The sequence below is a fragment of the Cloeon dipterum genome, chromosome 4 (assembly GCF_949628265.1).
Source record: "Cloeon dipterum chromosome 4, ieCloDipt1.1, whole genome shotgun sequence".
NCBI lineage: Eukaryota > Metazoa > Arthropoda > Insecta > Ephemeroptera > Baetidae > Cloeon > Cloeon dipterum.
Window position 1 is genome coordinate 3,544,237 of NC_088789.1, and position 14,462 is coordinate 3,558,698.

General features: G+C 41.1%; 3 protein-coding genes across 5 annotated transcripts; 1 reads left to right on the forward strand and 2 right to left on the reverse strand.

Annotated features, from left to right (window-relative positions):
• Positions 1-65: 65 nt before the first annotated feature.
• On the forward strand, positions 66-3,391 carry msl-2 (male-specific lethal 2). Its single transcript, XM_065487447.1, has 5 exons — positions 66-424; positions 772-990; positions 1,048-1,455; positions 1,553-1,729; positions 2,055-3,391. Exons 1-5 carry the CDS (start codon positions 230-232, stop codon positions 2,463-2,465), a joined length of 1,410 nt encoding a protein of 469 aa, XP_065343519.1. The 5' UTR covers positions 66-229; the 3' UTR covers positions 2,466-3,391.
• On the reverse strand, positions 3,389-10,788 carry TppII (Tripeptidyl-peptidase II). 3 transcript variants are annotated; one of them, XM_065487442.1, is made up of 19 exons: positions 10,559-10,788; positions 10,102-10,289; positions 9,463-9,917; positions 9,212-9,375; positions 9,056-9,160; positions 8,841-9,000; positions 7,237-7,601; positions 6,868-7,176; positions 6,514-6,670; positions 6,270-6,454; positions 5,721-6,219; positions 5,556-5,664; positions 5,197-5,441; positions 5,033-5,062; positions 4,795-4,873; positions 4,545-4,743; positions 4,214-4,490; positions 3,947-4,157; positions 3,389-3,882 (listed from the first exon to the last, which is right to left on the reverse strand). In XM_065487442.1, exons 2-19 carry the CDS (start codon positions 10,270-10,272, stop codon positions 3,673-3,675), a joined length of 3,930 nt encoding a protein of 1,309 aa, XP_065343514.1. In that variant the 5' UTR covers positions 10,273-10,289; positions 10,559-10,788; the 3' UTR covers positions 3,389-3,672. The 3 variants fall into 3 exon arrangements, with proteins under 3 accessions (XP_065343514.1, XP_065343517.1, XP_065343515.1); XM_065487445.1 differs by lacking the exon at positions 5,033-5,062; XM_065487443.1 differs by lacking the exon at positions 5,033-5,062 and having other exon boundaries at positions 4,795-4,888.
• Positions 10,789-11,872: 1,084 nt separating this feature from the next.
• On the reverse strand, positions 11,873-14,091 carry Upf3. The gene is made up of 7 exons (XM_065487446.1): positions 13,795-14,091; positions 13,462-13,675; positions 13,182-13,397; positions 12,934-13,121; positions 12,747-12,878; positions 12,491-12,687; positions 11,873-12,432 (listed from the first exon to the last, which is right to left on the reverse strand). The coding sequence occupies exons 1-7, from the start codon at positions 13,900-13,902 to the stop codon at positions 12,012-12,014; spliced, it is 1,476 nt and encodes a 491-aa protein (XP_065343518.1). The 5' UTR covers positions 13,903-14,091; the 3' UTR covers positions 11,873-12,011.
• Positions 14,092-14,462: the final 371 nt, after the last annotated feature.

Genomic DNA, 14,462 nt, shown 5'->3' on the forward strand with positions numbered 1-14,462 from the left:
TTGTGGTCAAGGGAAACGAAAAAATTATTAAATACTCCATGCAGAATCCAGCCTGATCCGAACTTTTGACTTCCACTGTACTTTTTAAAGATGGCTGCCTTTGTTTACCACCGCTGATGCTGACTGCTTCGAGCGGGCCAAACACAGTCTCAAATTGAAGAAGGTTATGTCGAATTTTTTACCCGAGTTGGAACAACTTAAGTGATTCAAGCTGGAGTCGACGTGCAAAATGAACTCCACCAGCCTGTATGTTTCGACGTGCCGCGTGGTTCTCCAGGCGGACAGCGAAGATCCATCCAGCTGGGGAGACCTTTACCGGCTGGTGCCCTATCTAAGACAAAGTCTGTCCTGTACTGTCTGCGGGAATTTACTGATTGAACCTTTCACACCCACGGACACGAACTGTCAGCACCATGTCTGCAAGGTTCGACCACTCTACGAAGCTAAAATTAGTGCTGTCCGAACTTTCCCACCAAAACATTTGCTCAAGGACACTTCCCATTCACTCCATTGTTTACATCACTTTCGATTTCACCCTTGAACTCTAGATGTTACATTTTTGGCAATTGTCACCGCGAAAACAAATATTTTCGCTACTTTTAATATTAATAAAAATTCCGAGAAATTGATACAAGAAATAGATTTTGTTTCTTATGGTTGACAAATTCGTGGGGATAACTTTTTGTGTCTCTTTTTTAATGGTTTTGTGGATTAAATTCTCAATTTGTGGCTGATTTTTTTAGAAATAAATAATTTGATCTCATTTTTCAGGGCTGTCAAGGAGGAAAAAAGAAATTGAAACCCTCCTGCGGCTGGTGTAAAAACTATGAAAAATACGTTGAAAACGTTCAATTGCGGATTCTTCTGCAGTGCTATAAAAAACTGTGCGAGTACATAACAAGCACATCGATATACCGAAAAATTGCATCCGCCATCCCCACCAATGGAGGCAGTTTAGTTGATTTAATCAACGAAGGTGCAGGTTTCAAGGTATGGAGCGCCTTATAGTTAAAACAACAAACGCCCTAACAAAGTTCAATTTTCCAGGACGACTACAAGAGTACAGCTGGCCTTTCAAAGTCTGCATACAGCATCTTACCATGCGTGTACACAAGCAGTTCGACGCAGACCTCTGGGGCGATAGCAACGACACCCTCTGCCACAGCAGCCGTTTCTACTGCGGCGTCCACCAAAGTGGACACTCCTCCCCCCATTAAAACCGTCTCGAACGGCCAGTCGCTGTACTCAGTCATGTACGCCAGCGGTAACAAGATCACCATCAAACGAAAGGCGAGCGGCGAGCAAATTTTGCAGACAGCGCCAGCCGCGGCGACTACAGTGCTGCAGCCTGCCACCACCGCGGCAGCCACTGTCGCACAGACGCCCATGACGGTGGCCACTGCGCCGGTTGAGGTGACTGAGAACGAGTTCAAGAAGCCCAAACAAGTCAGCGTGGTAATGAAAATTTAACATTATTTTTCTTGTTTTTTATTGAGATTTTTAAATGATAGGCGTTAGCGGTAACTCACATTATGTGCTCAATGTTTATCAGGTGAAATCGCCCAAACCGAAAACTAAGAAGAAAGGCTGCCGCTGTGGAAATGCAACAGCAACACCAGGGAAGCTGACATGTTGCGGGCAGCGATGTCCGTGCTATGTGGAAGCTAAAGCTTGTGTCGAATGCCGATGCAGAGGTTGCCGCAACCCTCATCGTCCAGGAGGCAAAAAGGTGAGCTCATGCAAATTCAAAAATTAAGCTTCTTGTCTCAGGTAAAATATTAATGCCTTCTCTTCCTAACTACGTCCTGGCATTTTATTTCATCTTTATTTTTCTGAATCTGGGAAGTCTCATTGAATGCAAAAACATTTTATTTAAGCCTTTTCTTCTTTGTTCAGCAAACATAGATTTTATCCTATCTGTTAACTGCAATAATGCCTCTATTAAAGTCAAGTGAAAGAAATTGTTGTTGACCTCTTAAGGATTTCATTAAGCAGCACCAATCTGTTGTGGAAGTAATATTGATTGTATCATTCCACCTGTCTTGCTTTTGTAGGTGCGGCCACACATTCCCGAGCTCCATTCGATCCAGATTCACCTTCCGACACAGACGACTGGCCAGACAACAGCGGGTGCAGCTGTCAGCGTGGCCCAGCAGTTGACGGCCACGACGCATCACTTGCACAACACAAGTGGCGGCATGATGATCACAGCGAGCCCCAGCCGACAGCTGCACCAAATCGTGGCCACCAGCGTCGGCCACACGTCGACCATACTGGAGGCGAAGAATCTGCAGGGCCAGCAAATCTTAGGCGTGCACCCGCAGCTGGTATACGCACCCTCGTCCACTCTCAACCTGCAAAACGTGTCGAGTGTGTTGCCAGCAGCCTTGTTAGTGGGGGACGAGAAGTCTCCGTCGAACTCTGATTCAGAGACTGAGGACAGCGACGTGGACGTTGATGTGTGACCTGAACTAATTATGTGAACATGTTTGGGGAGCGAATGGGACTTCATGACATCATCCCTCGTTTTCATCAGTCGGTTGGGTACTTCAACCGCGTCAAATGTGTACATTTTGGCAGTTTTTTCGCCTTAATTTGAAATCGCAATTAGTTCCGACACTTAATATGACTTCTTAAGTCAAGGAATTGTGTAAACTGTATTCAGCTTTAATTTACTTAGTGAAAAATCGGTATATATGATGTGGAAGATTTATATATTACTTTAAAAGAACATGCTGTTCTCTAAAAATAAATTAATCCATAATATATGCTTCAAGAGCAAAAGTATGTTTGAAATCGCGTGCACATAATTTTGGTATTTGCTGTTTTGAAAACTAATTTGCGTGGTTTCAAAAAAAATCTTGATGAGAAATAACTAATTAGAGGAATTTGGTCTAATGAAAATTTGATTTAACGTCTTCCAACTTGTAAGCGAGTTTTCTTTTTCAAATTCATTTGCACTTGAATGCATGATGGATAACATAATTTCATCTCCACCGGTCCTTTTCCTTATTTGCTTAACATTTTGTCTGGAAGTAGAATAGGCTCAGGTTCCATTATATCACGCCAGTTGGGGTTCTTGTTTAAGCGCTGACAATTTTAGTGGAAATGTTGGAAAGATCATTGCAGAGTACAAGACTTTCAGCATTCCGATGTCACACGATTTTCAGTATTGGCTACAATTGCAGGCACGATCTCTAGTCATTTTTTAATATCATCTTCTCTATATTTTTGTAATTACTTGGTAACTTTTAGTTCTTACTGACATTGAAAATGCTCTTGTATTCATTGCTTGTGTAGATTGGAAAACTTTTGTTAGCAAAGTATATCTTTGCCATTACTTGTGGATATCACATAGAATGATTGAATAAATGATTAGATCTTAAAATAAGGATAACTGTGTATTATTCAAATTGTAAATTATAAAATAATGCAAGTTACAACTTACAACTAAGCTGCATCGTCACAACACAGTGTCCCATTAATATTAAATTTTCGCATAATGAAGCTAAACGTGGTTATAAACTAGTGCGTTCATCGGGATCAAGCATTTTCGGGTACCGCGAACGCACTATTACAAAATCCCGCGCTCAACATGATTTACAATACAAGCAGCTGATTCAGCCGCTCCAAACTCAGTCACAATCCGGAATCAATGATTGTATTTTGCGTCTAAAAGGGATGGTAAGTGCTTGGATAGCGGACGGGTAGACCTGCTTCCATGTGTTGTGCTGCGTGCTCCCAGCCCAAGTTTTGCAAATACTGCAGTGACTTCAGGTCTAAGTCCTTGCTTTGCTTTTCTTCTTGCTGCTTCTGAGTAAACTTCAACGCTCTGCCATAATGCTCAAACACAACCGCATGTTGGATGGAAAACGGCACCACCTGTTCAAGATCAAATTGAGCCAAGTTTTAAATGCATTTAATGCGAATAACGATATTTTCATACTCTGGTGTCACTGTAGTCAGCGTATTTGAGAATTTCCTTCATGATAGAGTCCAATTCTTCGCGCGTAGGCGACGGCAGCGCAACACCTGAATCTTTAGGAGCGGTATCTACAGCGTCTAACTTTTGCTGTGATGCCAAATACAGTTCAGAGAGGATCAACCCCTTCCGCACATGTGCGTCAACCAAAGCAAGCTTCTGCTTTTCCATTTGCCTGCAAATTTTTCGTGTTAAATAGTTTTTTTCTGAATTTTAAGGCACTTATATTACGTTTTGATTTTTGTAGAGTCAGGTCTGGAATCATTCTTTAGCCCAAAATAGGACAGCAGTGTATCTTGGTTGATTAAATTAATGATTCTGTCAGCTAGGCCAAGAGCTTCCAAAGTCAGGCTTTTGTAAGCGAAGAACAGCTCAGAATTATTGTTCTCGCTGAGAAAATCGTACAGGGATTGTAGGCGAGAGAGCAGAAGAGGTAGGTGATCTTCGAAGTTGGTATTGAGCTCGTCAAAAATCGTTTTGCTTAGTTTCATGTTATCACCATGCAGACCTGAAAGTTTCAATTAATGCACGCTTTCCCAAATTAATGACAAAGTTGCCTTACCAATTTTAGCCATCCAGCTGATCTTTGTATCTCTGAGGGCATCCTTAAAGTCGTCTGCTTTACTGCGCTCCTTTTCCTTGTTGCTTTCCTTGCTATCTGAAGACGAAGAAGTGCAAACAGCCATCGCAACTTTGCTGCCGTTGCTGCTTTGCTTTCTAGGCGGTTCAGGGGGCAAGATGTACCTGAAGCTGTACAAATCCTGTTTCCAGGTATATTAGAATCCTTAAATCTGGGCGTCTGAACAACTTACAACTTTCTTTCCTATCTCGTCCTTTGCATAAGAGATTGTGCCAGACAAATACTGTCCCATCGTGGCTCCTTTAAGACTCCTGTAAAACAAAACCCTTTTACAAAAATTAATTTTACACCAGTAAAGAGGAAAGCACAAAGATGAAATTCGTCAATGTTGTTTAGCGGCGAAACGAACATTGCCTCTCAACTTTAATGGTAAATATTCACATGCGAAAAGGAAGCACACATGAACATACCACATGCTGTCTGCTCTTTTTCTATGATTGCTCCAGTCACAATTGGAAAACAAGTGAGAACATGAGATACGGTGAATAAGCGCAGCATTTTACGAGATATTATGCTAAGCACATTATCTGCTTTTTTCAAGAGTTTAACTTTAAAAACAAATGTGCAAACTTACTTCTCGTTAGGCAACGGAGTTATGTAAATAGGTTGAGTGGTGCCAGGAGCCAAAACGATTGGCTGCGCCTTTTTCCCTGCGATTAAAGCTTGCGAGTGGCTGGTATAAACGTCCAGAGTAAGCGTTGAAGGCAACTTTTGAGCCAGTAAAAGGGTGAGGTCAGTGAGGCGATCCAGGAGCTCGCGTCTCTCATGTCGAACGTGCATTTTAAGAACAAAGTCTCCCTTTTCCACTTTTACCAAATACTGAAACATACACAAAAGGTTTTCAGGAGGACTGATAATATGGAAAATGTCAACAGGAATGTTAAGTTAGAATAGTCTAGGTTTAGGCCAGTTTTGTGCTCTAGCAAATAATACCTTGCACGGATAAGCGTCACCAGCTGCAATTAGTTGCTTGTTGCTATCGAAAAGCATCCACAGTTGGGACTCATACTCTGACTCGTAGAGCAAATCACTAAGTAGAGCACTGGAATAGAACACGTTTAAAAAAGAGCTGCTCAAATTTAAAAATTGCAATTAAACCTGTTTGGTGAAATCTCTGTAGCTTTGTTGATGTGAAAAGAGTACGAAAGCTGCAATTCGTAAATTTGCCGCGAGGGAGGGATCACGTCCCTAGTTCCTAGAGCGCAAACTTTGGCGTCGTTGGGTCGCAACACCTGTACTTGGGTCTTCAACGATATGGTCGGCGACAGTTCCTCGTGTCTCAGACTACTCCGCACCTCCAGGTGCAAGATGCCATCAGCACCATGCATCATCACCGTTGGCGATTCTGGTTTCAGGCCGTAGAAAGACAGGGAATAGTCGATGCACACGTCGCCAAGGCTGGCCCACCACTTAGCAACGACAGCTTCAAGGATGATGCCGCCTTTGACAGGGAAGCCATGCGTCGCTTCTGACTGCTGGCTGATGCTGACCATCTTGTGAAACTCCTGAGTCTTGCACATAAGCTGAGGACGAAGCTGAACGCAATGAAGCACAAAGCGACTGTTTTTGGTGTCTTTGCGAGCTTTCAGGCGCAAAACTAACAAAAGAAAGTTGAAAAAGAGCACTACTAGTAATATGATTACCAACCTCCCCAGGTAGCATCGTCAGGCACTTGAACAAAGTGGCGCTTGATTGTCCCAGGCTTGAAGTAGACGTTGTTAAACGTTAAATCAGGCAATTCGCTCTTATCCACGGCCAAAGGCTTGACCACAGTGATTGGAACTTCAAAAACTGATCCTTTGTCTACACAAGTCACATCGTATGCCTTGATACTATTATCATTCAGATACTTTAGTATGAATCAAAAGAACATAATTGCCACTTTTATTACCAAGTTGAGTGCACACCAGGTTCTAGAGCAGTTGGATCCACTTTGATTGTAAATGGTCTGTTCATATACATCATGTCCAAATGGCTCGGATACTCAACCCATGGAGCAGAACATGCCAGAGCAAATCGTATGTTGAATTCAATTTTTGATTTAGGATCTGCAAGAAATTTAATACAATTAAACACAGTATTAAATATTATTAATGAATACAACTAGAGAGCATTTTTTCCTGTCACAGGAACTGGGAAATCAGTATTGAGTTGAATTAAACTTAAGAATTTTAAAGCTTACTGAAAAAAAATTTGGTCGCCCCCAGAAACCAGCTTCCCTTGTTTTACAAGACAAGAACATTACCAGCATAGTCATTTTTGAGGAAGAAAGGCTCAACAGTGATACTCTGCTCTTTCGCTGTATCCTGCAGACCGCCTCTCAAATGGATTCCTTTGCCAGACGTGCCACAAGTTATGTGGAAGCGAACATCTCGTTCACAAGCGTCTGCGTATTTACAGAGGTGGGCGAACGCCTTTTCGACTTGCAGCAAGCCATGTCCTTGGGCAAAATCATCAAGGTCCTCCATGTACTGGGCAGTGTTTTCAAGGGCCCTCTTCATACTGTATGGAGAGTATGGCAGCGAACGAGCTTTCATTCCAGAAACCAACAAAGCTGCGAATATTTAAATGGTCAGTATTCACTTAAAAAAAAAACTTGAAAATAATCACTCACCAACCGCGCCACACACGTGTGGAGCAGCCATGCTGGTGCCGTTCATGAGTTGGGTGCCTCTCAGGGTGAAAGCAGGCACAGAAGCGATGGCGCCTCCAGGAGCACAAATGCTGACGCCAAAATCGCCGTCCGTGGTTGGCCCACGAGACGTCCACGTGTATGGAGTGCCAGGCAGCTTTTTGCGCATTGAATATTCAGCTACCATCATGTCGGGAGACACGTAGGCGCCAACCCCAATGACAGCGTTTGTGCTTATGTCAGGAGGAGTGCTGATGGTGCAAAGGGCTGGTCCATTGTTGCCGGCAGAAGCAATCCAGATCACGCCGTAATTGTTAATAACCTCATTCATCAGCTCACCAACTCGCCTTCAATAAAAAGATGTAAGCAGGAGGGAAGGAAAAACTATAGTGTATTTGCAGAAAACCCGCACGTCATTCACAAACCATTTGTTATTTTTTGGTTTCAATTTATCATTTCTATTATTAACACCAAAATATTTAGTGGCATTGGATCTATTGGCTTTGGACAAAATAGACACGTAAATTATTCAGAGACGAGTTTGAATAATTTTAAATTTAAATTTTTGTAACTACTGGTGTGCTATCCACTAAACAACAAACAAATAAATTTTATGTAGAGAAAAAATAGAACCAGGCTTCATTCCGTCGTTTTAATTCCCGACCAGTTTTGACGTCATCAAGTATGTCCTATTCATGAGGCAGTTGAGGCATGCTCCAAAATGGTCGAGATATAAAACGACGAAATTGAAACAACGATGATGAAGCCTGGTATTATTTTTTCTCAACATAAAAACAACCTCGGGGTGTCACCTATTTCGAAATTTAAAAAATAAATTTTACTTGTCTGTTTCAATAATTTACGTGTCCATTTTGTCAAAAGCAAATAAATATAATACAGCGTTATAGCATTAATCTGGCAATTATTTTACAGACTTCACTTCATGATATTATCAGTTATCAGCGCAGAAAATAGGCAAAATTTACAGATGTGGAAACAGGGTTGCATGTTTTGCTTACCACTCGGTTTTTCACCAATGGTTTTAAATGAATTATTACTACTCCAATTTTTTCCAATTTCTTGCATGCTAGAAATGAATTTATTCTGTATTTACCCTGTGAAAACCTAAAATTTGCGGTCAGACTGGTGAAAATTTTCTTCTACTGTGCGGCTTTTTCTTTCAAACTGTCACTTGCTGCCTCATTTTCTCCAAAAAATTTTCTGACATTTTTTCAACTCAAGGTCATGAGCTAACAATTAGAAAATTATCAAAAACTGACTGAGGCGCAAGCATTGTCGGCAAGAAACTGGTAAAAATTGAAAAAAAAGGTTTTTATCACTGCACTGCATTTTTTTTAAATGCAGGTGTTTTGCAACCCTGTGTGGAAATCATTTTCGAATTGGCCCAAAAGTGCCTGGTGAACTTTTTTGTGAGTTATACAAATATTAAAATCTTGGAAATCAGCCACAAGAATGGGTGGTAGGAATATGCAAAATTAAATTATTTAAGCTGCTCTAAACTAGATTTCTTTTGTGATGTAAGGATTTAATCCTACCGACAATTAGAAATTATGTAACTCATTTACCCTGAACCGGACCAGTGGACATGTTCGCCATAACTCATGTTAATGACGTCTATGTGTCCATTCCACCCATCATCATCCTGAGACTCCTCTTTGCTCATAACTCGAGTCATGGCCCTCACCAAAGCAGTGCCAGTTTCCATTGAGCCCAGTCGGTTGTCACCTTTTCAATTGATATTTGTAGTAAAGAGTTTTAAAATTAGGATTTTAATACTAACCAATAGTAAATGACACAATCTGTGCGCCTGGGGCAACACCATTTTTTTCAGGATTGTCAGGACAGTATGCAGCAGCAATTGAAGCGACATGAGTTCCATGGCTTGCTGCAATCAAAAATTTTTATTGGAGTTTGGGAGGAAATTTTCAAAACCTACAGCACATAGACACTATTTCCAAAGTGTTTCCTTTATCATGGAAATTAACGCTGTAGTGCAACTGATCAGACTTGGTCAGGGGAGCGAAGTCCCTAGTTTTCCTGAATGGACCCATGACCACGCACTTCTCCAAGTCTCCCTCCTCAGTTGTGTCAACACAAGCCCTGGAGACAGCAAAAATATTTAGATTGAATTCAGATGAGTTAGTTTTAAAATCAAATTTAATCGTGTTTTGTACAGGACAAACAAACCTCCACATTTCACCGTCATGAAAGACTACACAGTCATATGCAGGTCCGGGGTCGTAATACTTCTTCTCCATAGAGGCGAGTAACTCGATTTGAGTCTCATAGTCTTCCTTCATCAACTTGTCAGGTCCAGTTGGCTGAGGATTTTTCGCTTCAAACTCTTGTAGTTTTCTGGCAGCTTCGGCCTGAGCACTTTTATGGCCGGGATCCCAGCGTCTCTCCTTTCGCTCCTTCTCGATTCTTTCACGCAGTTTGGAAGGGTACAATTCAAAGGCATTTTTCACACCAATGTGATATTCCCCAGTAGGATTTTTCCAATCCTTGGGAATTCTCAGCTTTCGGCCAGTCAGGCCTAAGATAGCACCGTCATTGGCTTTCACTACAGTGGAGGTGTCCACATCTCCTGCCCCGCTGCAGTCAATGCGCTCGATGACCTTAGGTTTGCCGTCACTGGTGACCTGATTTGAAACAACTCTACTGTAAGTATTGTTATATCCCAAGTATTCACTCATTGTCAGGTACTTCATGTATGTGAGCACACAGAGAGTTTGGAGTATGTATGTAATAAATATAGTCAACCCAAAAAAAAACGTAAAACAAAAGTATATCTAAATTATTTTGAGTAACTTAATAACTTCTAACCTGCAGACCATCAGCTCCTGGATCAACTCCTGAGTCGAATATGGCAATGACAGTGCCTCTGCCATCATACTCAGGGTATTTGTTGAGAAAGGCCATGACGTTAGTCTCCTTTTTCGGAAGTAAGGCCCATGATGGGAAATCGGTGTCCACCATATCATTACTGGTTGCCATTTTTCTATTTGCTGTCCCTGTGTGAATAAATTGAATAGATAATTACGAAACATTCAAATTTTCAACAACTTGTATGGAATAAATTTTGAGAGGGTAAACACTTCAAAATGAAGGCGGCACTACTATTCGCAACTAAATTTAAATGTGAATCGTGTGAATAGGGGCTGGAGGACACAGCAACACACCCTAAATTAGATCGAATAAAGACTGGAGGACACTGCCACGCATCTAAATTTGATGTGGATAGGGGTTTGAGGGTTTTAAGTGAAAAAGTAAGAAATATAACCTCTTTCGGGATAGATGCAAAGTCAAATCCGTCAAATCTTTCTTTTCAGTCCGATGCGGATTACAAGCAAGTTCTTTCTACGATGACCAGACAAAATTTGGCCTCACAGCCAGTGATAAGACAGTGGTAGTTCTGTTTCCCTATGGGCTTTGAATGCGATAGAGAGGCTCAAAACATCACACCAGTAAAAACACAGACGCAAGTAGAAAAGGAGGCTGCTTCTCCTTTCCTTGTTTCACCGTGTGACTGAACTGCCGGCTGGGGCAGCATCTGGTGGCCGATTGATGTATTCGCTTTGGATGCTTAATTTTTTTCATTCCAGATTTCAGTAATTTTTATTATGAAAAGCACTACAAATGTACCTGCCCTCTTAACAAAAAACTAATACTTTAATTTCTTTAATATGGATATAAAAAGGATTTAATTTGATGAAATACCCGAAATACATAAATTTAAGTTTTTTATGTTGGTAAGGCTGCTTCACTTCACATGTGTTTTCTTTTTGTTTTGGTGAGAGGCCATCTTTAACATTTGTCAGGTCCAGGGCAGCCCCTGCTCACTCATATGGCGCGTATATGAGCCAGCTAAGAAGTTCAGCATCCACTGGCAGGTGGCAGGTCGATAGCTTTTTCAGCCAATCAGATGGCGTCTTGAAGTTTGTTGCCTGTTACGCCCACGTGCAGAGGGAGGCGAAGAGGGGCGTGTGTCAGAGTTTTTCGTGGGCGTAACAGGCAACAAACTCCAACTCGCCATCTGATTGGCTGAAAAAGCTATCGACCTGCCACCTGCCAGTGGATGCTGAACTTCTTAGCTGGCTCATTTACGCGCCATATGAGTGAGCAGGGGCTGGTCCAGGGCCTTGGCAACACAACTCCACAGTTCAATCACTGGCAGTTATAAAAGATGTGGTTCGAAATTTTGCCAAGTTTTGGAATCGTTCTAGGTGCATTAGCGTTGCCTGGAATCGCAAATTACTATTGCAACAAATTTATGCTGGGCAATGTAAGGATTTGTGCCCAAAAATCTTATAATTTTTCTAATCAATTTACAATGTGTTTTCAGGCATACAAGAGAAACCTGGATTTGCCTCACTACAGAGATATGTACAGGCGTGACTTCAGACTCACAGGTCAACCTTACAAGCCTGCTGTGAGTCTTAAATAATTTATTTCCATACAACCAATTGATGAGTCGTTTTTGTTGCAGGGCCTCGAAAATATTCCCGACGAGTAATAACAGGCATTTAGGTAGTTATTTGTGAAATTGCTGTATAAAGGTTTTCTGTTGATAATGGATATATTAAAATAATTATCAGAGTATTAATTATTGTATTTTTCAAAGATTAACAAACTGACAGTGAAACATGTACGATTTTATTCATTTTGTGTTTATTACCATATACCGCAGGCTTTGATTTCATTCAAAACTTTAGTTTCATAGTTTAAAACAAAATTTAAGCAGAACTTTCGTGCTGCTCGTTGGATGTAGGCTTTCGACGTTTTGAAACAAATGTTCTTGATTTGGTTTGCTTTTGAACCTCTTCGCCACCCTGCTTGGCAGACGAAGATGCTTCTGCTCCATCAGTGCTTGATTTGCTGTCTCCTCTTTTCAACATGCCTGGCCGATAGATCTGCATAGCTGGCCTGTCCTTGTTTCGCACTCTGTTTGGCTTGGAGGATCCCTCCACAGGACCTTTAGAGGAACTTGTCGAGTCTTCAGATTCTGCCTTGGGCTGCTCTGCAGGTTCGGCTGGCTTGCTTTGCTGGCTGGCGCTCTCCTGCTTAGCTGCTGCGCGTGCAGCTCGAGCTTCCTTCGTCTTTTGCCGCTCCTCTCTGTAGCTCTTTGTTTCCTTTGGATGACTGACAGGTTTACTTCTAAAATTTTTGAAATTTGAAGTGTGCAACTCAAGGTAAAAAATTAAATTGAACCTACTTGTTCTCGGACTTAACAAAGTTCTGTTGCGTGCTCTTCTTTTCCTCCGAGGGACCCTGATACTTCTTGTCACGCTTTATTTCTTTCTTTTTCATTTGATCAGGCTTATCAGACTTGTGGTCTTTTCCAGGATGATGTTTCTTAGTCTCTGAAGGTTGGTGCTCTTTTTTAGGAATTTCTGGTGCATCGGCTGTTTCCTGTAAGAGTGAAAATGTGAGTTTTGAAGAGAGGATTCAGAATTCATACAAAATATGACCTTTTCTCCCCCAATTTTCAGCATGTCCTTAAGATTTTTAGTCAGTTCTTCTTCTTTTTTTGCAGTGTCTTCTTTGGGTTTGGCTGACAGGACTCTTGGCGCAGGTTTTTCAGATTTCTCCTTATTGGATGACTTAAGCATAATTTATTAAGTAATTTTGATATTATTCCATAATCCTATGTGATACCTGTTTTGTTTTCTCTTGATATCGTTTATCCTTCTGTTTCTTTTTCTCGTCATCCTTAATTTTCTTCTTCTCTGCTCTTTTCTTATCCCTCTCTTCTTTTCTCTCCTCCCTAATTCGGATCCTGTCTTCCTTCTTCTTCCTCAAGTAATCAAGCAGAGGTGTAGACACCTTAGCGCCACCTTTGTTTGCTACGAAAAGAGTTGCAAATCATTACAGCTAAAAGGCAGAGATTAAATTTGCGGTTTTACCTTTCAATTCCCTTTCTTTAGCATTAATTTCCTCAAGGTTTTCGACAGCAGATGATGGGGGAGTTTCAGAGTCATTGCTCTTTTCAAAGATTTCCAAGAACTTAAGATATTCAGGGTCAGTTTCAATTGTACCACATTTGTGGTCCTTCTTTCGATTCGCCTTCTTGGGAGTTTTTTGGAATGGAGCAAATTCTACTATGGCCGAGTGTTCATCGCCTGATCAAAAAAAAACAGAACTTATTAATCTCAGAAGTTATATGTGACGTTTTTGCTGTTATACCTTTGCTGTCAACAAAAACATAACCATCAAATTTTTCTGTGAATATGAATATGTCCTCTTGATTGCAGAAATTGATGTACGCTCTAGAAAATGCAAACTGTCCTAGCTCTGGGTCGGCATTCACAAATGAAAGATAATCGTATTTTGGCAACGGCGACACTTCTTCGATAAAATTCTCTTTAGTCATCAATGCAGGCAAGTGTCGTATAACAACCTGTTGACAGCAATTTTGTTTTTAGGTTGATTGAGCAAAATATACAGAAAATATTAAAAGCAAGATAAATGTAACTTGAAACAGATTATTAATTATAATATTCAAGATTTAACTTCAACCTTGGTTGGTGGGGCCGGCGGCGCACTTTTGCTCGGCCTTGTTTTAATATCTCTGTTATTGCTGTTGGCTTTGACATCACTTTTCGGCGGTTCGTCTGTCGGTATCATTGTTGATAGTTGCGATGAGTCGAAAGCGAATTGATAGCAGGGATAGCAGTTTACATATTACTACTTTTGAAAATGTCTAATGCTTCGAATTTCGATTCTTAGCTTAAAACAACTGCTCGGGGAAAAACTATCTTAAGAATTCAGTTTCAACGAACGATTTTGGGCGAGCGTCATGCGGCTTCTATCGCTGTTCGCTCTATCCCAGCTCTATCCACAAAATATCAGCTATCAGCTGAAAAGTCACGCCCATTCTTTTTGTTGCAAGAGCAACGCGTGCGCTTTCCCCTATCCTACTTTTTAAAATTTGTATGGGAACTGAAATCATTTTGAAAAGGTAATAAATTTCAAGGTTGGAAGCACCTCCATAGTGGCGACCCATTAATTTCATTTTATCTTAAATATTGGATTGGAGGACTCATACTATTCGATCAACTCATACTTGGTAGAATACATACATTACATAGGGCATTATAAACGTCGATTCTTCCCATCAGACCAGATGTGTTAAAGAGTGAAGGGAGCGGGAACCACGAGTCCTCTATCTGGATATTATTTCCAAA